The following is a 23,242-nucleotide window of genomic DNA, read 5'->3' as shown; positions in this document are numbered from 1 at the left end:
GGCGGCGGACCGGGCGCACGCTTCCGGGGGCGCCCCGCGCGCTTCCGGGGCACCGCGCCGCTTCCGGTGCCGGCCCTGCCCCGCGGCGGCCGGAAGCGGAAGTGGCCGGTCGAGGCGGGGCGGCGGCGGCCGCCCCGGGCTGGCGGGGGCGGCTGGCGGGCCGCGGGCGGGCGGGCGGCGGGGCCGGGCCGGGGCCGGGGCCGGCCACGATGCCCCGGCGCAAGCAGAGCCACCCGCAGCCGGTGAAGGGTGAGTGCGCGGCGGGGCCGGGGGGCGGCGGCGGCCGGGCCCCGGCGGTGACCCGCGGCGCTCGGTGTGTTGCAGCGGACGCCGAGGACGGCCCCGAGGAGACGGCGGGAGCGGCGCTGGTGCTGCCCGGCGACCTGCTGCTGGGCCGCGGCCTGGCCTGCGAGAAGGGACCGCCAGGTGCGTGCCGCCGCCCCGACCGGGCCCGCTGACGGCCGCCGCCGCCGCCCCTCCCCCGCCGGCCCCGGTGCTCCCCCGCCGCGGCGCTCCCGGCGGCGGCCCCGGGGCGGGGCGGGGCGGGCGGCGCCGCGCCCCGGCCGCCGTCGCTCGTGGCAACGGCCCCCGACGGCGTCCCCCCGCCGGCGGCCGCCATCCGGCGGCGGCGCTCCCCGGGCGCGCTCCCCGCGGCCCCCCGGGAACCTCCGGGAACCTCCGGGAGCGCCGCCCGCGGCGCGGGGGGGCTGGGCCCCGCGGGGACGCTCCGTCCCGTTACCGCTCCCGGTCCCGCCCCACGGCCGGCTGGAGGGCCGCGGGGACGCCGGGCCCGGGCGGCTGCCCCGCCGCGGCCGTGCTCTGCCGCCGCCGCCGGGGGTCCCCAGGGGCAGCGCCGCCCAGCCCCGGGAGCCCCGGTTCACCTCGGGGGCACCCGTGGGGCCCGCGGCTGCCGCGTGAAGCGGGGAGGCTCCCCCTGGCTGCTCCCCTGGGCTCCGCTCCCGGGGCTGTGGCATCCCCAGGCTGGGGGCTGCTGCCTGCCTGGGTCCTGCCCGAGACGTGGCCGTGGGGCGATGCCACCGCCCCCCACAGCTGCTCGGGGCGGGGAGTGGGGCACGGGGCGCGGGCTGTCCTTCCTCCAGCTTCTGCTCCCCGCAGCGCCACATCCCTGCCTCTGCCCCCTGCTTTGCCCCCGTCTCCTTTGCAGCTGCTCAGCATCAGCCCAGCCTCTGCACCCAGGTCGGTGTCGGCTGCGATGCAGCTGGGCAGAGGAGGTGACACTGATCCGGAGGTGACACTGATCCAGCCCCGCTGTGGTGCCTCACGGGGAGCAGTGAGAGCAGCTCGCTGCCCTCGGATGATGAGCAGTGAATATCGTGGGGACGCGCTCAGTGGAGAGCAGTGCAAACCGCCCGCTTCCTCTACCCCTGCCTGCCTGCCTGTTCCCCCGAGGGCTGCGCTCTGGGTGTGGGACGCTGTGCTCTGCGCGCTGGGAGCTGTGCTGGGCCGCACCGGCAGCTCCGGCTCTCGTGCTGAGGCTTGGTCCCAGCTGCCTGGCAGATGGGTTCTGCTCTGAGGGCTGCACCTCCCCGCAGCGCATGCTCACGGCCCCATGCTGGGACAAAGCTGTCTCAGCGGTGCCGGACACTGCCTGTGCTGCTGCTTGTAAAGCTGCGGCAGTTTTGCAACCAGGAAAGCCCCCCCTCCTGCTCCAGCCCCGGCTGGGGAGCGGTGCCAGGCAGCCAGAGGCCTGCTGGGGGTGCCAGAAGAGCCATCGCTGGCAGTCCTCAGCCCTGTGGGTGCGTTGTGGCAGCAGGGCAGTGCTGGCACAGCCTCGCTCGGGGAACGGTGCTCCAGGGACAGCAAGGCACTGCAGGGCTGCACGCACTGAGCTTGCAGGGAGCCCCTCAGCACGGAGCTGCGGGCAGGCCCGTGGTATTCCCCTGACAGTAAGGCAGCTGCAGAACGCTCTGGTCTGGTGTCAGCTCTTCCAGTGCTTGTGAAACGGGGACTGGGAAATACTGGGGAGCCTGGAGCGCACCCTTTCCTGTGGCCTGGGAGCAGCCTCACCCCTTGCCTAGGGGCCCTGGGAGTTGGACCCTGCTGGGTGGGTGGCAGCGATGTGGATGGCAGAGAGCAGCTGCTGGGTCCTGCAGTGTCTCACAGTGACCGTGGGTCAGGCACAGCACGGGGACAGCTGGAGATGGCTTGAGGTTGATGGTGGCAAGGCTTTGCCACGTGTCCCTGCCCTTCTGCCTTGGGTACCAGCCTGTGGACACATCTGAGGGCCCCGTGTGTCCAGGCCAGATCTGGAGGGCTGTAGGGCAGTGGCTCCGCTGCTGTCATCCCTTGCTGGGGCACAGGGGTTACCCGGTGAGCTGCGGGAGGACACATCCCTGTCCAGCTGGTAAGTGGAAATGCTCTCTGAGAGCCCACTACTGATCCATCCTCCCACCTCTGTGGGGCAGCAGCACTGAGCGGGGCCAGGGGAGATCCATTTTGCTGCCTGGTGCTGGCCATGGAGGCGGAACCAGCGACCCCCTGGGGCTTTGGCAGCACCACAGCTGAGGGGGAGCCCTGAGCGAGTGCTTTGGGTGCCAGCCCATCCTTCCTGGGTGGTGCTGTGCCTGACACTTCACCACCACCTGGCCAGCCATGGTGTGGTGGTGGCAGGCTTTTCTGAGGGACTGGGACAGGCCCCGGGGCAGGACGTTGGGGCAGGCTGTGGTTATGGGGCTACTTGCCCTGAGCGTTGGGGCTCTTATGGACTCCTGGGTGCCGCTAGGGTGGGCAGAGCCACTGGCACCCGCCTGGCTGCAGTCCCCTTCCTAGAAGCAGCCCTCTTGAGACCAGAGGCACCAGAACAGGGCTGTGCCTGGGCCAGCCGGGCCCCTGATCCTATCCCATCCCCGCCCTCTTCTCAGCAGAGGCCCTGGTGGGGAAGATCGCCATCCCGGCGTACACGCTGAGCGACGACGACTGCTCCTCTGGGTACCAGCAGCTGAGCGTGGAGAGCGACCCTGAGGAGGGCGGCGAGCCCGGCCCCGCGGCGCTGCCCTGCCGCCAGTGCGGGCTGCAGCTGGCCGCCAGCCTGGGGCAGAGCTGCATGCAGTGTGCCGGCACCGAGGGCAACCGCAACCAGCGCATTGTCTACTCCTGCCAGCTCTGCCCCTTCGCCTCCCACTACTCCAGCCACCTCAAGCGCCACATGAAGACACACAACGGGGAGAAGCCGTTCGCATGCCCGCAGTGTGCCTACGCCTCGGCCCAGCTGGTGAACCTGACCCGCCACCTGCGCACACACACGGGGGAGAAGCCCTACCGCTGCACGGGCTGCAGCTTTGCCTGCAGCAGCCTGGGCAACCTCAAACGCCACGAGCGGGTCCACAGCCAGGACAAGCCCTTCCAGTGTGCCGCCTGCGACTACCGCTGCAACCAGAGCCGCAACCTGAAGCGGCACATGCTCAGCCACCGCCTGCCTGAAGGTGAAGGGCCACACCAGCAGGACAAGGAGCCAGGTAAAGCGGGGTCGGGGGGGGAACTGCTGGGGACGGGCAGGGAGCACGCCCTGCCCTCTTCTGTTATGCCAGTCCCAGCGCTCGCCCTCAGGCGCACAGAGCCTGTGCTGGGCCGGGGGCCGTGTGCCGCCAGCCCCGTGCCAGGGCATCATCACCCTTGGAGCTGGGGCTCCTTGCAGAGTTGAGCCCTGCCAGCACTGTGCCGCCTGCTGACAGCCCTGCTTGTGTTTGTCCTGCAGAGCCGCTGCTGCCGGAGCTGAACCTGCACATGGGTAGCGGCACCGGCCCCTTCCTGCCCGGCTGCGCTCGGCTGCGGGGCGAGGAGTCGGCCGCGCTGCCCGAGCTGCTCTTTCCCTTCACGTGCCGCATGTGCGGGCTGGTGCTGGATGATGGGTTCGCGCAGGACGAGGGCCTGGCCGAGCAGGTCTGTGGCCGCTGCAGCCTGGCGGTGCTGGGCACTGAACCGGGCTCCAGCCCCCGCAAAGGCACTGGGGACAAAGGCTTTGCCTGCAGCCTCTGCCCCTTTGTCACTCACTACCCCAACCACTTGGCACGGCACATGAAGACGCACAGCGGGGAGAAGCCGTTTGCCTGCCCGCTCTGCCCCTATGCCTCCGCCCACCTCGACAACCTGAAGCGGCACCAGCGCGTGCACACGGGCGAGAAGCCCTACAAGTGCCAGCTCTGCGACTACGCCTGCGGCAACCTGGCCAACCTCAAGCGCCACGGGCGCATCCACTCGGGTGACAAGCCCTTCCAGTGCAGCCTCTGCAGCTACAGCTGCAACCAGAGCATGAACCTGAAGCGACACATGCTGCGGCACACGGGTGAGAAGCCCTTCCAGTGCCGGGACTGCTCCTACACCACTGGCCACTGGGACAACTACAAGCGTCACCAGAAGATCCACGGCCACACGGCTGAGAGCTGGGTCAACCCGCGCAATGCCAAAGCCCTCCTGGCACCTCCTGCCGTGGGCACGGCCCTGCCCTGAGACAGCACTTAGCCCGGCTGCAGGGGCTTGGCCCCGCGCCGGGCCCTGGGGGTCACGGGGCATCCCAGCCCCTTGCTGTCTGTGGCCCCTACCCTCCCTGGGGGAGAGATGGGCAGCAAACTCTGCTGGGGCTCAGGGCAGCCTTAAGCAGGGCCAGCAGCCGTGCCAGGGTCTCCTGCAGCCCTAACCTTCCTGGGCAGGGCGAAGCCACGACCAGCGGTTCTGCCGGGCTTGGGTGCCTGCCCCAGCTGCGGCGGTGCTGTGCCCCCAGGCACTGCGCGGAGTGGCACCTGCCTGTTCCTGCCTGTCAGAGCCTTCCTCTGCCAGAGCCCGGGGAAAGGGGGGAGGGGGGAACAGGACTGGTTCTGTGGCTGTTGCCATGCCAGTCAGTGTAATTTATATTGTGTATAAAAGCATTAAACAGTCGGTTTTGTTATCTGGTATTCTCCATAGGGACCTTGTTCTGCTTGAGAAGAGAACAGACGGGGGGCTGCCGAGGTGGGAGGGGAGGGCCAGCTGCCACCCCCACAACAGACAGCCCAATACCAATCAGGATCCATTTTAATCATCATTGCAGTATGTAAACATTGGTTACTGTCCATTAATGCTCTGGTCGGTCGGAGCAGCAAAAGATACGTGGTTACAAGCCTAGATTACACTGGAGCCTATGAGCGGGTTAGAGACAGGGCTCTGCGCAGAGCCCCACCGGAGACAGTTTACTGCAGTCTGTCTCAGAGCAGAAACCTAAATGCTAATTTGGCATTATGGAGCCTCACAAGGGCCGCTCGGTGCCACCGGGCTGCTGCCACCACCCCCCAGGGCAGCCACCCTCCCACGTAGCTGCTTGCTCCCACTGGTGCAGCGGGCCAGGCCTGGCACGGGCCCAGGTACTCCCAGGGTGGGAGAAGAGGGCGGCTCTGCCCCTCTGGAGCTGGGGCCAGGCTCCACGACACCCGCTCCAGGGCTCAGCCTGGGCGCGCTGCTCGGGTGAGGCTGGTGCCGCTCTGGGAACGAGCCCTCGCCCAGCTGGGCACCAGCACAGGCTGCCCCTGCGGGAAGCCAGCAGCAGGAGGAGCTCAGCTGCCCCCAGCCTGAAGGCAATGGTGGGTTTGGGATGCAATCCCCAGCCCTTGGGGAGCAAGGGAAGGTGGATGGTAGCAGGTGAGAGGCACGTTGATTGCAACCTGTCTGCAGGTCGTACATTCCTCAGCGAAGGCCCTTGGGCCCTCAGGCCAGTGCTGTCCTAGGAAGGGGGAGCGGCTACAGATCTTCATCACCGATGCCCTCAAAGGCATAATTGCCATGGAAGTCGTTAGCGCCCACATCGTTAGCAGAGCTGGAGTGGCTGATCCCTCGCAGGCTGACAGAGGTGAGCTTGCTCTGCGGAAAGGGGAAGATGTGTTAGGGAGGACCCCTACTCCCCTCTGGCTTGGTCTTGGGATGATGGCACCCGCTGTGCCCACGTGCAACTCACCGAGAGTTTGGCCATTGGCTCCCGGGAGGCATCAGGTGAGTCCTGCAGGGACAGCATGGTCAGGCAACGATACATGCCACCCCCGTCCCCACTGCTCTTCTGTCCCCCTGCCCCTCAGCCACTGTTAACCCTCCCAAGAGGAGGTCAGGGGCTGCCCAGCCCTGATCCCCTCCCTCCCCAGGGGCTCTGGCTCCTGTGGACGCGCCCAGGACCCCCTTTCTTTTCCCAGGGCTACAGGAGCAAGGCAGCACAGCCCTGCTGGTGGCGCCTCTCCGGCTCTGGTACCCAGCTAAGCCTGTGTTTGCTTTTATCTTCCCTACTGCGGCAGCAGTCCCACTCACCAGCAACGGGGGAGACTTCACGGCTTGCTGACTGTCCGAGCGCCGCAGGGCCCCATTTGCCCGCCGGCGAAACATCTGCAGGGGAGAAGCTCAACTTAGTGGCCAGGTCCCCATGGACAGCTCCAGAAGTTGTCACCCCGGGGATCTGTCAGCTGGCCCCTGCCTGAGGAGGGCAGGCAGGGCCAAGCCTAAACCCCGTGGAGTAACAGGGACAACATGGGGAGCTGCAGAGACAAACATCCAGACCAAGCTCTTACCTTGCGGATGCTGCCGCCAGACTTTTTCACCATCAGCTCATCCACCATGGACTGCAGGCAGATGCTCAGCATGATGGCCTGTAAGGGAGAGGTGTCACGAGGCTCGCAGTGCCTGGCCTCACGCACCTCATGACCCTCCCGACACCTCACTGAGCCCAGTCCTGCCCTCTCCCTCGTAGCTGCCCCCTTGCTCCCATCCTTTTCCACTGCTGGCCTGGTGTGCAGGCAGCCCTACCTGTGGACTGGTGATGGTGACCCACTGCAGCCGGTCCTTGCTCATGAGATACTCAAAAGCCAGCTCCAGCTTCACCTCTGACTTCCCTGGGCTGCTCCCTGAAGGACCGTTGCTCATCGGCACCTGCACAGACACATGCTGAGGCTGGGCGTTTCCAGAGGGAAACTGGCCAGCAACCAGCTGCAGGGGCTGGCCCTGGCCACCCTGCACAGCTCGTGCTGGTTTTTCACCACTGTCAGTTCCCGTCAGCAGTGGCTCCCCTCACACATCTTCATGCCATGAGGCCCTCAGCCCCAAACCACCACTGAGACGTTCCCCAGGCTTCCAGCCAGGAGAGCTGCTGGAGCAGCCCGGCACAGCGGGGTCCCAACAGACCCAAGCAGCCCTCCTGGCCACCCAGAGCCCCAAGCAGCACTCACTGAGGATGTGACTCGCCAGCACCGCATGCGCGTGACCTTGAAGCTGCCTTCCTTTATCTGCTCATTTGGCAGCCGCACTTGGAAGTTGAGCTCATTGTTGCCAGCACTGACAACGACGTGACATCCCTTCTCAGGGAAGTCTGTGACGCAGGGATCGAACTTGAGATAGCCGTAGTACTTCAGGGTCTGCGCCAGGCGGATAAACTGTGGGCAGAGCCAGGGAAAGTCAGCACTGACAGCCACCCTCCCACCGCGCTTCTGCTGGTCAGGGAACAGGCACCAAACTCAGCATCACGGGTTCACACGGGGGAGCAGAGCCAGTCCAGAGCCTGGAACTGCCCCAGCCACAGCATCGTGCCCTCCCCTACCTCCTTCTTGGAGACTTTTTCCTGCAGAGACTTGAGCTGCCGGTGCTGTTCCTTGTTAACAAGGATCCATCCGTGCTCGATGTCTGACACCGTCTACAAAGAAGCAGAGGCTGCTGAGCAGCTGGACCAAAGGCCACCTGAGACTCGTGGAGCGGTAGCTGAGGGGTGCAACGCCCCCCTCCTCACCCAGCTGGGCCACACTGACTCTCACCTGTGCATACAGCAAGTTGAGCCCCACGCGATGCTCCATTACATCATCATCATAGGAGGAGTCCCAGTAGCTAAAAGGGAAGCGCATGAGTCAGCTTCTTCCCCAGCTCCGAACAGCGATGAGAACACCGCCCCACATGCAGGGACAAGGAGCTGGGCTGGCTCTCACAGCCAGCTCCCTCAGGCAGCCTTCAGCTGCCACGTTCCTCCTCTCCTCCTCCTCTGTACCAGCTGCCACAGGCAGGCAGGGCCACATCTGGGAAAAGCAGAAATGGGCCAAACCCAGCAGGGCAGCCCCCTCCCCCGTGTCAATGGGGACACCCAGGTATGTTCCCGGGGGTCAAAGCACCAGAGGGACAGCAGTGGCAAGAAAGGAGGGGGTCTCTCCACAGAGCAGGGAGTCCCTGGACACCACCCCACCACCCAGGGCAGCTGCCCTGCCAGCCCTGCAGCTCACCTCTTGCGCAAGATGATCCTGAACTCGGAGTTGTGCAGGCTGGTGACAGACACATACGGCAGCTCAAACTCCTGCAGCTTCCGTACAACTGCAGGGAACAGCAGCTCAGCAGCAGCTCGGTGCTGGGGGAGCCCCCCGGACCCCCACCACCCAGCGCAGGGCCACCTGCTCCAGGCACAGGACTCTCGCTCTGGGGCAAGGTGCTGCTCTCCCCCCCCTGGGCAGATGGCCCACGCGGCCCCTGTGGGGCTTCCCTCAACGTGCTCTACTCACAGGAGAAAGCTCCATCCTTTGTCTCTCTCACCAGGAAGAGGCTGAAGTAGCCGATCAGGTCATCGGGCAGATCCAGCTTGGAGGCCACAGCCTGAGAGCAAGAGCAGGAGGTGATGATTTCCCACACAGAGACGGCACCTCCGCGTCCTCCCCCTGGAGCCCCATGGTGAGATCCAGCCCACGCAATTTAAGGGGAACTCCCTACGAAGGGAGCCAGGACCTCTGCTGAGCTGGGGACAGGGCAGGGAGAGCAAATGGACAAGTGGGGCCAGGGGATCACTGCCACTACAAAACAAACTGCGGGCCTCGCAACACTGAGGTGGGCTCATGGAGGGACATAAGGACATCAGCACACAATTTTCAGCTCCGCTGCTCCTCAGCCCCCTGAGGACAGCCCTGCTCTGAGGCAGGGACAAGGCAGGAAGGGCAAGGGAGCTTCCTCACGGCCTGCTGGGCTGAGGGGACTCCTCCTGCAAATGTGCAAAATCACGGGACTCAGCAGGATGGGCTGGTCCTGCCCGGCACAAGACCTCCCGCACCTCAAGGACATCCTCCGTCTGGTCCGAGGTGAGGATGGTGACCTTGACCTTTTGGCCATTGGAGAGCAGCACTTCCAGCACCACCTCCTCTGTCGGTATCTGCTGCGTCTCCTGCAGAGAGAGAGGATCGGCAGCCTGGCCCCATCCACCCCTGCCCCCGGTCCGAGGGCAGTGCCATGAGCCACCCCAGACGGGGCAGCCCGCACACCCCACGTGGGCTCCCAGCAGCTCCCTCCTCACCTGCTGGGCCTTGCGCAGAAAGCTGTTGAAGGTCTCACTGACTCCCAGCGTCGGGTCCTGCCGCACTGGGGTGGAAGACAAGCAAGGAGTCGGGCATTAGGTAGAAAGGGGCAGGGAGCCGTGCCAGTTCCCATCTGTTCTACAGTCCCTCAGCGATGGCACCCAGACTAGGTGTGTGCTGGGGGCAGGGTGCCCATGGACAGCCATGGATCCCCTGGAGACAGAGGCTCCAGCAGGTCTTCACTTTTGCTAGTGCAGGGAAAGGGAAGGGGCTGGAGACCGAGAAGCAGCCCCAGTGGTACCACTTCTTGCTTGCTGACATTCAGGGGACAATGCTGGCTATTATCATTGCACAGCTGCAAACACCAAGACAGGCAGCAGCATGCTCAGCACTGTGCGTAGGAAGAGGCCAAAGCCAGACCCAGGTGGCCACAGGGAGCGATCCAGGCAGTGCCACCATGCCCTGAGCCACAGTACACATGGGGCAGACCCAGCTTACCAGCCTGCATGTATTTCTCCAGCTGTTCCCGTCGTTGCTCCACCTCTGCTGGGGTGAGCGTGAAGATCTTCTTTGGGGGAAAGGCTGGTACTACATTAGCGCCATACTCCTTCCTTAGCTGGGAAGAGAGCAGAGTGCTGTGAGAGCCTCCAGGGAGACGGTGACTGCCCCAGCCCCCAAACCTGGCTGATTTCCAGGGCTCTGGCAAGGGGAGCAGGCAGCTCATCACCCATTCCTCATCTAGCAACTTGGAAGAGTCAAGGCAGACTGTCACAGAGCGTGAGCAGAAGCCTGTGCCAAGTGCCAGGGCACAGAAAGCGGTGTCTTGGCCAACCCTGTGCCAACACCAGGCAGCATGTGCCCACCCACAGCCAGCACAGAGCCCAGCACCCCTGCTCTGCAGCAGCGTGCGCTGCCTTCCTGCAGCACCCAGACATTCCTGTCCCCAACCCCGTGGGACCCGATACCCTGCCTGCAGGGACACAGGGCACCACGGAGCAGTCCCACAGGCAGCCCCACAGCAGCACCAAGGCTCCCTACCTGCTCGTGCAGCCCCAGGAGCTGGCTGTAGCGCACTCGGCAGTGCAACACCCCATTCACATGGATGTTGTAGGCCTGCGGGGAGAGGCACAAGTCAAAACCAAGGATCGCAGCCTCATGGTAGGGATGGAAGGGCCCTGGGATCTGCCAAGCACAAAGCCTCCTCCCTCCCCCCTCCCAAAAAGAGGAGCCTGTACAGGAAGAGGCAACACTCCCAAGGACACCAACAAAGGGGGATTCCCCTCAGGGGTGCCAGCATAAACGCCAGCCCCAGAGACCAAGTGGCTCCTTTCTGCTGCACTCAAGGATGTAGAAAGAGCCCAGGTGGCCAGAGAGACAGAATACCACAGCGGGTTGGCATGGACATGCTGTCTGGAAGGGCTCAGCCATTCCTGGCTCGGAGTCAGTGGACTCACTGCACAGGGGCCCAGCGAGCCTGCAGCCCCAGGGAGGCCAGGCACAGCCACGATGACTCCGCTTTGCAGACAGGCACCATGAAGTTCTGCAGCCCAGCCTTGTGCTGCCCTGGACACGGTCCCAGCAGGCGCTGGGGAAATGTGTGGCAGGGACTGACCCAGCGGGGCAGCTCAGCCCTGACACAAGAAGAGCCAGGCCCAGACATCCCCCTCGCACACCCCATGCCGGGCCCAGCACCGCTGTGAGGGCCAAGTTACTCTTGCAGGCCCTGACCTAGCCCAGGCACCCACGCTGACAGCCAGCCAGGCTCCCACACCACGCTGCCCAGCGCTCAACCTTCTCCAGGCACTGCCCAACAAGCACTTTTCTCTGCCTCTCAGGCATCTTTCCCCTGAAGGGCCCAGGACTTGCCCAGCTCTCATGGGCAGCCTGGACGGGGCTATGAGCAGCCCTGTGCACCCCGGAACCATGCTGATGCACGCAATAAGCAGCCCCCGGGCACACTCTCTTACAGCGTCTCCAGCACATCCAGGACCAGGAGAGGCTGCTGCCAGCAGTCAAGGACTGCACATCAGCAAGGACAGGATCAGACAAACTCCCAGAACTTGCACAGATAAGTACAATAAAGGCACTGAAGGGCTCTCGTGTCACTGCTCCTCAAAAGATATGTCAGTGACAGCACAGACGTGCAGCTCGGTAAATGTAGTCAAAACTAAAGGAGCACAAGAGCATTCAAGGGATGTGTCTGCCTGACACCAGGAGTGTGCAACCCTGCATCTGTCCAACCACAGGGAGAGCATGGAGCCACCGGGCAGCCCCACAGACATGGGTGTCCCCAGCAGCAGGCCCTTCCCTCTCTCAGCAGCAAGAAGAGGCAGGAGGTTACTTCTGTTTTCCACGCTCCCACAAGCCATCCGAAGGAGGTGAGCTCAGCAACATGACAGCAGAGAGCAGATGCCACATGGCCAGGACACTGCCACCACCAGGGGCCGTTGGCCCAGGCTCACTGCACTGCTTCCTGGGGGTGCGTGGCCATGGCCAGCCCTCACCATGGGGCAGGGGGCTCCTTCCTCGTGTGCTGCCTGCCACAGCACTACGGGGGCACTGGTTGTTTGAAAACTGAAAGTTTGGCGTACAGCTGCCAGCAGGACATGCTGCTGTAAATTCAGTAATTCCTGCGCACGGCACAAGAAAGGCTTGGACCTGTTGGAGTGGGTCCAGAGGAGGGTCATGAAGATGATCGGAGGGCTGGAGCCCCTCTCCTAGGAAGAAAGGCTGAGAGCACTGGGAATGTTCAGTCTGGAGAAGAAAAGGTGCTGGGGAGACCTCATTGTGGCCTTTCAGTACTTAAAGGAGGCTTATAAAAAAGATGGAGAGTGACTTTTTACACAGGCAGATAGTGATTGGACAAGGGGTAACAGTTTTAAATTAGAAGAGGGAAGATTTAGGTTAAACATTAGAAAGAAATTCTTCTCTCTGAGGGTGGCGAGGCCCTGGCACAGGCTGCCCCAGGAGCTGTGGGTGCCCCATCCCTGGGGGTGCCCAAGGCCAGGCTGGATGGGGCTGGGGGCAGCCGGGGCTGGGGGCAGGGGTCGTGCCCATGGCAGGGGGTAGCATTGGATGAGGTCCATTCCAACCCAAGCCACTCTCTGATTCTGTAACACCTCCAGCCCCTAGCCCAGGACAGAGGCTGGCACACCTCTGCAGCAGTTCCACCCCAGAGAGCACCAGCCCAGAGGAAAGCCGGGGCTGCCCGAGGTCAGTGGAGGCGCCTCTCCAGGACACAGCAGCTCTGCACTTGCTGGAGCTCATGCTGGCTTCCTTATAACACCTTCTGACACGAACGCAACAGCCCTGTTCCTCAGGCCAGGTCTCTGCAGAGGGCTTGGAGACCGTGGCTGATGCTGGGTGGTACCAGCATCACCTGGTGGGACCTGTGCCAGCAGGGCTCCCTGGGGGTCCACCAGCTCCTGCCCAGACTCAGTGATCAATCTGCTGATGCAGGAGACGAGGTCTTTGCCTGCCTAAGGAGTCATCGCAGCACCTGAGGGCAAAGTCCATGGGAGAGCACAGGGCCTAACACCCGTGCATCTTGCTCCTGCGACCTTTGTGCAGCCGCAGACGCCAGCGATCGCTCTTGTCCAGGTCCCCCACAGCCCCTCCTGTGGCTCCTGACCGCCCACGTCCCCAGGCGCGCTGCCTCGTGTTGCTGGGACGCCCTCAGAGACCCCCCCGGAGCGGGACCTCTCCCAAGGGGGCAGGCGCCGTTCCCACGGCCCGCGGAGCAGAGACCGGGGCTGTCTGCGGCACGGGGCCCCGGGCAGGGCCTGCGCTGGGGCAGGAAGGGACCCTGCGGCCCCAGGACCGCCAGGATGCGATCGGGGGGGGCAGCACCGGACACGGGGTCCTGCACTCGCTGCTCTCCGCCAAGCCGCGGGGGGGGCCCCGGACACCCGGGGGCGCTGCCACGGCCCCCGCCTGGGGGCGGCCCCCCCTGGACCCCCCAGGGCCGCGCTCCCGGAGCAGCCGCGGGGCCGGGCGCGTTCACGGCGCACGGAGCAAAACAGGAAGCGGGGCCGGGGCCGGGCTGCGCCGCGGGCACGGGCACGGGCACGGGCAGCGCCTCCCCCCCCCCCCGCCGCACCGAGCCCCCCGCAGGGCACGGGGCCAGCCGCCCGCACGGGCGACGGGGAAGGCCCGGGCACCGCCGGAGCGCCCCGGGGGCCCGGCCCGGCTCCCCCCGGGAAGGGGCCGACCTCGGCCGGGGAGCGCCGGGCGGCACCGCCCCCCCCGCGGTTGGCAGCAGCGGCCCGGCAGCGGGGCGGCGGCTCGGAGGGGGCGGTTGGGGGGGGGCTGCGGCGGCCCCGGCCCCGGTCCCGGTCCCCGGCCGCCCGCCGTCCCCGCCGGGGCGCTGCCGGAACCGGGCGGGGGGCCCGCCCCGCGCCGCCCCGCGGCCCCGCTCACCACGTAGGCGGCGCCGCCGTCGCCGGCGCGGGTCTCGGTCTCGGGGATGGAGAAGTGCATGGCGGGGCCGGGCCGGGGCCGGGGCCGGGCGGGGTCGCGCGCCCGCCGCTACCGGCCGCGCGCCGCCATCTCGGGCCGGGCGCTCCGCGGCGCCGCCCCGCGGGGCCCGCGCGATGGCGCGGCCGAGAACCGCCCGCCGGGGCCGCCCCGCCCCGCCCCGCCCCGCTACAGCGCCCGCGGGCCCGGGGGGGGGGCTGAGGGGGGGGGGGCACCCGGCGGGGCCTGGGCCGCCCCCGGTCCCGGTGACTCCCCGGCCTCCGGGGCTCCCGGCGCCGCCCCCCTGCGCCCGGCGCCCCCGGCCCCGGAGCCACCGCGGGGGGGGGGGGCGCGGCCCCGGGCTCGGGCCCCGCGTGACGTCACCGCGCGTCACGCGGCGGGGCCGTGACGTCACGGGCGGGCGGGGAGCGGCGGCGCCCTCCGGCCGGGGGGGGGCGCTGCGGGGGGGGCGCCATGGCGGAGCGGGCGGCGCCGGGCGGTGAGCGCGGGGCTGCGGCGGGACCGGGCCCCCCCGGCGGCGGCTGCGGGACGGGCCCCGCGCCCCGCGGCCCCCCCCCGGCTTCTGCCCCGCCGCCGGGGCCCCTCTCACGCTGCTCTCGTTCCAGGTGCGGGCTCCGAGGCTGCCGCGCCGGGGCCGGCCGCAGCGCAGGTGAGCGGGGCCGGGGCCGGGGCCGGGGCCGGGGCCGGGGCCGGGGCTCGGTGCGGGGCCGGGGCCGGGGCTCGGTGCGGGGCCGGGCCGCAGCAGTGTGTGCCCGCAGGTCCCGGAGCTGTCCCGCGAGGAGAAGCTGCAGCTGCGCAAGGAGAAGAAGCAGCAGAAGAAGAAGAAGAGGAGCGAGAAGGGGCCGGCGGCGGAGCCCCCCGAGCAGGGAGCAGCGCCCGAGCCCGGGCAGCCCCGCGGTGAGCGCCCCCCGCCCCCCCCCCCCCGGGCACCCCGAGCCCAGGCCGGGAGCGTCCCCGGGCAGGGGCGGCCATCGCGGCACCGCCGGCACCCACCGCGCTGCGGGCTGGAGCTCTCCTTGCTCGCAGCCGTGCGGGGTCGGGGTTACGGAGGGGCCGCTGGCCTGGCAGCGGGGCTGGCCTGATGGTCCCCGTGTCGTTGTACGGGGTCGGGGAGGTGCTGGAGAGCACAGGGCTTATTCCCGCACACCCCCAAAGGCAGGGGGTCTGCCCCTGCGCGGAGGAGTCTCCCCACCGCGGGCTGCCCCCCGTGCGGGGCTGCATCCCCCAGTGACGGAGGCTGGGCGCAGACTTCCCCCCTTCTGTCTCCTGCAGTCACTCCTCACCCCTCGTCCTCACCACCCTTGGCCGATGGCCCCAACGATGGTGAGAAGCCCACGGGGGGCAAGAGCAAAGCAGAGCTGCGAGCGGAGCGCCGGGCCAAGCAGGAGGCTGAGCGCGCCCAGAAGCAGGCCAAGAAAGCAGAGCTGGGCCAGGCAGCCCCACCAGCCAAGCCCAGGCTGACCCCCACTGAGCCCCCAACAGGTAACGATGTTGTCACGGCTGGGGTGCAGAGGGCAGGTGGGTGAGCGGGGAGGGAGTGGGCTGGGGTCCTGCAGGATGTGCCTGTCTGATCCTTGTGCCGTTCCCATTGCCCCTTTCCTTGGAACCCTTTGTTTCCTGAGTGCTGGGGCAGCACGGCTGAGCTGGGGGCTGCACCAGGGTGGTACTGCTTCACGCCACCCTCTTCATCGTTCTCACAGTGGTGAAGCGGCTGCCAGAGCACGTGCAGGTGGATGACCCTGCTGCCCTGAGGAAACTAGCCAAGAAGCTGGAGCGTCAGCAGGTAGGAGGAGGGCTGGATACCAGGCCGCGTGCTACAGGGCAGTCGTGCCGCAGGTTTATGTGGTGCGGGTCAGGCTCGTGCATGGTGGGGAGTAGGACTTGGTCTCTGCTGGGCAGAGGAAACCTCTGGTGTGCTGCCAATAAGCACTGGGTGTGATCGGTGGTTCTGGAGTGAGCAGGGCTCTATGGAAGCCTTGAACAAGTAAAGTCATCATCAGCGCTGTTTGGTGACAGGTACCTCTGAGGCAGGACTATGGCACCAAGGTCAACCTGTTCTCCCATTTGCACCAGTACAGCCGGAAGAAGCCGCTGACGCAGCAGATGAGGTATGTGGCCTCCCCAGCCCAGGCCCCTGGCAACTGCTTGGCTCTGCTTCATCCAGCTTGTTTGTAAAATGGCCCTAGGGAAGGGGTGTCCTTGTTCTGCATGTGGTGTGGATGGGGCGGCCTCTTCACCTGCTGCGAGGAGTAGCAGCAGGGGCAGCTGATGTCCTGCCTGTGAGAGGAAGAGCGCTGTCCTCGGGGAGTGTGGGGCAGTGGAACAGGGGCAGTGGGGCTGGCCTGATGTCTCAGGTCACAGAGCAAGCAGGGCTGGGCTGACAGATCTCTTCTTGGGGCATCCCTTGGATTGCTTGGGGAGAAGTCTGGCCATGGGTTAGCCTTTCCTGGGCTGTAGAGTACCAGAGCTGACAGTTCTCACCTTTGTCCCTGCAGCATCCCCTCCACAGTAATTCACCCAGCTGTGGTGCGCCTTGGCCTCCAGTACTCCCAGGGAATCATCAATGGTTCCAATGCCCGATGCATTGCCCTGCTGGAAGTCTTCAAACAGGTATGTCAGAGCCCCATGCCCATGAGGCAGCAGGGGCATTGCACCAGGTACAGGCATCTCTTCGTGTTCCCCAGCTGTTGGGGCTATGACTGTGCTCAGTCCTCTTCAGACCTCTCCCTTTTGGCCTGGGGCATCCATGCTGCCAGGCTCCTGTTCTGGTGCTGCAGCTGTTGCAGATTTGAGTTCCTGGAGCATCCTTTGCTCGCCCCGTAAAAGTGTGCCAAGCTGCACAGTACACACTTGTGCCTGGTCTGCAGCCTCCTCAGAGAGGGTGGGCACATGCAGTGCCTGGCCAGAAGGGGCAGGTGCACTGAACTCACATTCTTTCTTACTGTTTCAGCTGATTCGAGATTACTCCACTCCCCCTAACGAGGAGCTGTCACGGGACCTGGTGGCCAAGCTAAAGCCACACATCAGGTGAGTGGTCTCGGTGCCAGGGCAGAGGGACTGAAGCTCCACTGAGTGTGGTCCATCAGACGTCTCTCCAGGTTGCTGTTCTACCCAAGCTTTGGCTGGCTTTCCTGGGGCTCTGGTTCTGCCTCTCTGGCTGCCATCCCCAGCCCAGCTGCATCCTCCCTCTCACCATCATTGTCCTCCAAGCTACCCTGAAGCTAAGTAAGCTAAGTACATTTCCTCTCTTGCAACCCGGAAGGCCAACTATGTCCTGGGCTGCATTAAAAAAGGGGTGGCCAGCAGGGAGAGGGAGGTGATTGTCCCCCTCTGCTCTGGTGAGACCACAACTAGAATACTGTGTGCAGGCCTGGGGCCCCCAGCACAAGAAGGATGTGGAGCTCTTGGAACGGGTCCAGAGGAGGGCCACTAAGATGATCAGAGGGCTGGAGCACCTCCTACACAGAAAGGTTGAGGGAATTGGGCTTGTTTAGCTTGGAGAAGAGAAGACTCCGGGAAGACCTCATTGCGGCCTTCCAGAAGTTCAAGGGAGCATATAAACAGGAAGGGGATTGCCTGTTTACATGTGTTGGTAGTGATAGGACAAGGGGGAATGATTTTAAACTAAGGGGAAATTTGGGTTGGAAATTAAGAGAACGTTGTTCACTCAGAGGGTGGTGAGGCACTGGAACAGGTAGTCCAGGGAGGTTTTGGATGCCCCATCCATGGAGGCATTCAAGGCCAGGCTAGATGTGTCTCTGGGCAGCCTGCTCTAGTGGTTGGCAACCCTGCCCAGAGCAGGGGGTTGAAAGTAGATGATCTTTAAGGTCCTTTTCAACACAGGCCATTCTATGATTCTATGATTCTGTCTACAGCTTCCTGAACCAATGCCGGCCCCTCTCAGTCAGCATGGGCAATGCCATTAAGTTCCTCAAGAAGGAGATTTCGTGCCTCCCTGACACCCTGAGAGAGGAGGAGGTGAGTGACCACGCATGAGCAGCAGGCTCCAGCCCTCTGGCTGTAAGCCCAGGGTGGAAGCACAGCCCTGTCACGGTTCAAGCAGGGGGAGGTGACAGGATGCAGACAGTGCTGCAGAGAATCCAGAAGGCTACTGGCCATGAGTGTCGCCAGCCACAGCCTGAGAAGGGACTGCAGCCAGACCTGCTCCCCCTCTGCCTGCAAGCACAGTCCAGCGGGTTCCAAAGGGGCTGGGGTGCACCACAGCGAACACCAAACATCTGTAGGCTGGTGGGACTGGAGCCCATCAGGACCAGGGATGTAAAACGGGAAGCTGCAGCAGGAGAAGCACGTGGTCACAGTGAGCACAGCGCTCCACCACAGGCCTGGCTGGCAACCAGCATTGCGCCTATTGCAACAAGGAATGACTCTTGGAGGGCTGGAGGCCTCCCAGACTGGTGCAGCTGGCGCTGTCCACCACAGGGAGGCCACAAAGGCTGCAGCACGTAGGCACCATGAGCTGTCCTTGCCCACCAGCACAGTCTGAGCATTGTTTGGCAGCATCAGTAATGTCACGGATGAGGAAGAAAGTGTTTTTCAATGCTCAGCTGCATCCAGCACAAAAGGCTCTGCAGGAACCTCTTGGCTGTGGAGCAGGGGCAGGGTGGTGGCTGTACATCAGGAGCTGAACACCTACATGACAGTGTGGCCAACAGGCTGCGAGAAGTCAGGCTGGTGAGATCTGGGCAGTAAAATCTCCGTGGGGTGGATGCCCAGAGTGACTGACCTGGGAGATGCAGGGGAAGCAATGAGCGCAGCTGGGGAGGTCCTGATGTTACAGTGAGGTACTGTGGGGTGCTAGTAAGCTCGCACTGGAGCAGGAGCAGGCCCCACGTGCCCCACAGAGCCCTTACTGCGGGAAGGTGCCATTCAGCAAACAGACTGTCTGGGAGCAGGATGGGGCTCTCTGCTGAGCCCACTGCCCTCCCAGGTGGCAAAGGACAGCCGAGTGGCTGCAGCGTGGCCAGGCCGTGCTGTATGTGCTGGTACTGTCTCCCCAGGCAAAGGAGAAGCTGCAGAGCACTATTGACAACTATCTGCGGGAGAAAATTGTTTTGGCGGCTGAAGCCATTTCAAAATCTGCCTTTGAGAAGATAAATGACCGCGATGTCATCCTGGTGTACGGATGGTAAGAAGGGGCAGCCAGGCCACGGGGTGGAAGATAGAGACAAAGCAGTGGAATGAACATAGGAAGCTCTTGCAAAAGCAGTTTTTCAGTGGTGGGAGAATTTCAGCATTGTCCAAGAGGTAGGGAGGGTTTGTGGTTCTAGGTCTTCTTTTGCTGAGGGGAAAATAGGGGCAGCACCAAGAAATAAGCACGGAGTAGGTAGTCAAGGGGTGTTGGTCAGAACTCAGCTGTGGTGGGGAGCACACACAAGGGAGAAGTTCACGACCGGTGGGATAGAACAAAGGATATGTGAGGGTGTTGGCTTGAAGCACAGCATGGCCCCGGGATCAGCCCTCACCAACTGGATGAGAGAATATTGCTGAGCGCTCTGCTTTTTCCAAAGCACTAGCTGGGACTTGTCCCATCCTGGAAGACGGGCAGGTTGATGAGCTGGCGTCAGGAGGCAGTGCCGAAGCACTTTCTGCCTGGCAGCAGCTGGGACAAACACCAAACCATGCCAGCAGAGCTCAGCGGGCAGTGTTGGCTGGTGAGGCTGCGAGCAGGCATCCCTGAAGGGCCCCGCTGGGGAGGGCGCTCTGCTGACCTTGTTCTGACTTCCCTGTGTGCTGGGAGGGATGGAACTCAGACTCATTAGAGGGGCATTGAGGAAGGTCTGATCACAGAGCCTAATCCCAGTCTGTACTGATGAACGTAGCTGTGCGAATGAATAAGAACTCAGCTTGTGAATGCTCAGGTTTGTGCTGCTTTCCATTTTGAGTAAACCAAACTCCCAGACCTGCAGACCTGTAGCAGCTGACAACACCTTACCTGGCAGCAGGCCTAAAACCGTTGCCATCAGCAAAGCCTATAGAAGGCTCGTTAATGAGCCTTTGCTGTTCTTGTTCAGGGCTCAGCACTGTCCTCTGCTTGCACACATGTATGTCTAGACTGAAATGTTTCAAGAAACCCAGATTTGCCATTTCTTAAATACAGAGCATTTGCAGAGCAGCCTCGGCTGTTTACTGGCATTTTGAACAGACTGCAGCAAATCATGTGTCAGGAAGCAGAAGTAAGGAAGCTGGTTCCTCCTTAGGGGGAGAATGTCCTGGAAAGTGAACGTGGAAAAGGGAACTAGATGCTGCTGTGGCAAAAGCGTCTGTGTGCGCTTCCTGGGCGATCGGCAGATGAAGGAGCAGAGGGAGGCTCCAGCGCAGGCCTGGTGCATAACGAGGACATTTGGAGAGGGTGTGCAGGGGGAGCCGTTTGTTGTGGTTGTGGACAGGGGGAGGTCAGCACTGCTTCCAAAGAGCGCTGAGACACGGGGGTGATTTTCTGTGCGAAGACAGGGAGGGGGCCCGAGGAGTGTAGTGAGGTGGTGCCTGGAAGGATGGGACTGGGAATGGTGAGGGCAGGCTGCAGCTCTGCCCAGGCTTATCTCTAGGCAATGCCAGCCCATCAGGTACTCGGTGGGATTCCAACTCTTGCCCCAGGTAACACAGACACCTCCTGGATTCCTTTGGGCAGGATGTGCCTGGAGGCCCGTGTGGCAGCACCCACTGTGCTACAGCCAGCCCTGGGAGTCAGACACATTTAGGTAGGGCTGTCCCCGGGGCAGGACCCCATGCTAACACAGAACTGCCCAGCTGGCACCTGATGGTACCACACTGCAGCCAGCGCCAAGGGACATCTTGGGCCTCTTGGCTGCATTTTGGGGCGATGCCATCAGCAAGCAACCTCGGCGTGGGTGGGCTGGGGCAGCCGCGCGGGTCGGGGAAAGCTCGGCCTGCCCGGAGCAGCCCCTTGACCAGTGTCTGCCAGCTCGTCCCTGGTGAACCGCACGCTGTGTGATGCCCACATGCAGAAGGGCCGCGCTTTCCGTGTGATCGTGGTGGACAGCCGGCCGCGGCTGGAGGGCCGGGAGACGCTGCGCCGGCTGGTGCGCAAGGGCATTCACTGCACCTATGTGATGATCAACGCCATTTCCTACGTGCTGCCTGAGGTGAGGAGTGAAGCGGGGCCGTGCTGAGGGCGGTGGCAGGCCAGGGATGAGACTGAAGCGTGACAGAAGATACTGACACGCCTGCGCTGCTCCAACAGGTGTCCAAAGTGCTGCTAGGAGCCCATGCGCTGCTGGCCAACGGCTCAGTCATGTCCCGGGTGGGGACATCCCAGATCGCGCTGGTCTCCAAGGCTTACAACGTGCCCGTGCTGGTGTGCTGCGAGACCTACAAGTTCTGCGAGCGGGTGCAGACAGACTCCTTTGTCTCCAACGAGCTGGGTATGGTTTCTGTCCCCTTCTTCCCGCCCGGGATCTGCTCCCTGCTCCTGCTGCTGGCCAGGACAGGACTTGCTGAACCGTCCTGCCGGTCCTCTCCCTGAACCCTCGAGGGGGACCCCGGCCCGGGAGGGGCAGATGCGGGGGGCCGCGGGCGGCAGCGCGGTCCCTGCCGCCGATCCCGCAGCGTCTCCTCTCCCCGCAGATGACCCCGACGACCTGATCGTGCTCCGCAAGGGGCAGGCCCAGCTGGGCGGCTGGTCAGAGAACAAGTCCTTGCGCCTCCTCAACCTGGTCTACGACGTGACACCGCCCGACCTGGTGGATCTGGTCATCACAGACCTGGGCATGATCCCCTGCACCTCGGTGCCCGTCGTCCTGCGCGTCAAGAACGTGGATCAGCAGTAGGGGCGGCAGCACGGACCCTAATAAAGCAGGCCCCGTGTTAACGCTGCGTCTGACCTCTGTGGTGCGGCAGAAGCCGCGTCGCCCCGCGTCATCCCGGGCTCGGCTCGGCTCTGTCCTGGGGCATGCGGTCCTTCTGCCCGGCTCTGCCCTGCCCCTCTCCTCCTCCCGCGCCAGGCTGCGGCCGGGAAGGGCCTTCCCCGTCCCCGTTGTCCGATAAAAAGTTCGGATTTGTCACCCGGCGTGGGGTGCGCCGATCCACGCGCTAGGTCGAGATGCTGCTGCGAGTGCGAGACCCTCCGATTTCGGCGCGGGGAAGCAAGTGATCGCCTCAATATGAGTGGTGACACGAGCTTCGACTTTATTGCGCAGATACCTGTGTATTTATACACACAGCCACAATTATGCCTACTGGTCACTATCCTCTTGGCTAAGCCCAAAAGTGTTGCAAAAAACACTGTTTCTCCTACTTGCGGTTACAGCCCATAAGCTACTCCCTTACCTTCCCGGGCCTCAGACCCACCTGTTTCTCTCAAGGACAGACTGCTCCTTGGATATTTTCACAAGAACGCTTCTCCTCCGGCCTACTCCATGGCTATAAGCTCTGTATTTCCTTTGCCTTGCTTGTACAATTCCTCTAGGGACACGTGCCCTTGCTCTTTGAGCCATTCTTCAACAATTCCCCCTTTTTCTTTTTGCACGAGTGTCATGGTTTAACCCGGCCGGCAGCTAAACAACACACAGCCATTCGCTCACCCTCCCCCCTCCCTCTCTGGGATGGGGGAGAGAAATGGAAAGTGAATCCTGTGAGTTGAGATAAAGACAGTTTAATAAGACAGGAAAATAACATCAATAACAATAATAACAATAACAACAGTAAAAATAATAATACAATGATGATAATAGTACTACTAATAATAATGTGTACAAAACAAGTGATGCACAATGCAATTGCTCACCACCCGCTGACCGATGCCCAGCCTAACCCCGAGCAGTCCGGCCCCCTCCCCCGGCTAGCCACCCCTATATATTGTTCAGCATGACCCCAGATGGGATGGAATACCCCTTTGGCCAGTTTGGGTCACCTGTCCTGGGTCTGTCCCCTCCCAGCTCCTGCTGCACCCCCAGCCTGCCCGTTGGCAGGACAGAACAAGGAGCTGAAAAGTCCTTGGCTTAGTATAAGCACTGCTCTGCAGCAATTAAAACACAGTTATCAGCACTCTTCAGGTATTATCAGGTGTTATCAGCACTCTTCTCATCCTAAGCCAAAACATAGCGTCCTACCAGCTACTAGGAGGAAAATTCACTCTGTTCTAACTGAAACCAGGACAACAAGCAAGGCCCCATTTGTCATTTTTGTTACCCCTTTCATAACACAACGATAAGCTATTTTGACAACAACGATTATCAGCAGTACAATAAGCAGCAATCTCAAACCCTCCTTAATAAGGGATACAAGCCAAGGGGAAAGGTCACCAAACAGGGATTTCAACCAGGTAGCAAACGGGTTAACATTCCCTCGTATTCCATTCACGTGTTCTTTGAGCCAATCCAACCTTTTATGGATCAACTCACTGAGATCTGACAAATTAAAAGAGCACGTTCCTTCAAAGTCCTCGCAACAGCGTCCTTGGGCCAGGAGCAAAAAGTCAGTGGCTGCCCGATTCTGCAACACTGCGT

General features: G+C 63.3%; 3 protein-coding genes across 7 annotated transcripts; 2 read left to right on the top strand and 1 right to left on the bottom strand.

The window, feature by feature from the left end:
• Positions 1–89: 89 nt before the first annotated feature.
• ZNF513 (zinc finger protein 513) lies at positions 90–4,903 on the top strand. Of its 5 annotated transcripts, none has more exons than XM_068679203.1 (4): positions 90–249; positions 325–426; positions 2,886–3,476; positions 3,716–4,903. In XM_068679203.1, the coding sequence occupies exons 1-4, from the start codon at positions 210–212 to the stop codon at positions 4,465–4,467; spliced, it is 1,485 nt and encodes a 494-aa protein (XP_068535304.1). In that variant the 5' UTR covers positions 90–209; the 3' UTR covers positions 4,468–4,903. The 5 variants fall into 5 exon arrangements, with proteins under 5 accessions (XP_068535304.1, XP_068535303.1, XP_068535300.1 ...); XM_068679202.1 differs by having other exon boundaries at positions 2,883–3,476; XM_068679199.1 differs by having other exon boundaries at positions 99–426.
• A 107-nt stretch (positions 4,904–5,010) lies between these two features.
• SNX17 (sorting nexin 17) lies at positions 5,011–13,904 on the bottom strand. The gene is made up of 15 exons (XM_068679212.1): positions 13,701–13,904; positions 10,320–10,394; positions 9,780–9,897; positions 9,281–9,345; positions 9,041–9,151; positions 8,502–8,592; positions 8,229–8,316; positions 7,773–7,842; positions 7,562–7,654; positions 7,194–7,397; positions 6,775–6,897; positions 6,540–6,617; positions 6,283–6,357; positions 5,942–5,983; positions 5,011–5,847 (listed from the first exon to the last, which is right to left on the bottom strand). Exons 1-15 carry the CDS (start codon positions 13,758–13,760, stop codon positions 5,728–5,730), a joined length of 1,413 nt encoding a protein of 470 aa, XP_068535313.1. The 5' UTR covers positions 13,761–13,904; the 3' UTR covers positions 5,011–5,727.
• Positions 13,905–14,121: 217 nt separating this feature from the next.
• On the top strand, positions 14,122–21,606 carry LOC137855071 (translation initiation factor eIF2B subunit delta-like). Its single transcript, XM_068679197.1, has 13 exons — positions 14,122–14,235; positions 14,363–14,406; positions 14,516–14,654; positions 15,030–15,239; positions 15,458–15,540; positions 15,774–15,865; positions 16,253–16,367; positions 16,708–16,784; positions 17,633–17,735; positions 18,776–18,903; positions 20,701–20,881; positions 20,980–21,160; positions 21,363–21,606. The coding sequence occupies exons 1-13, from the start codon at positions 14,211–14,213 to the stop codon at positions 21,563–21,565; spliced, it is 1,581 nt and encodes a 526-aa protein (XP_068535298.1). The 5' UTR covers positions 14,122–14,210; the 3' UTR covers positions 21,566–21,606.
• The last annotated feature ends 1,636 nt before the right edge of the window (positions 21,607–23,242 follow it).

Source organism: Anas acuta, chromosome 3 (genome assembly GCF_963932015.1).
Source record: "Anas acuta chromosome 3, bAnaAcu1.1, whole genome shotgun sequence".
Lineage (NCBI taxonomy): Eukaryota > Metazoa > Chordata > Aves > Anseriformes > Anatidae > Anas > Anas acuta.
The sequence above is the reverse complement of the archived record's forward strand: the minus strand, read 5'-3'. Positions and strand labels throughout refer to the sequence as shown.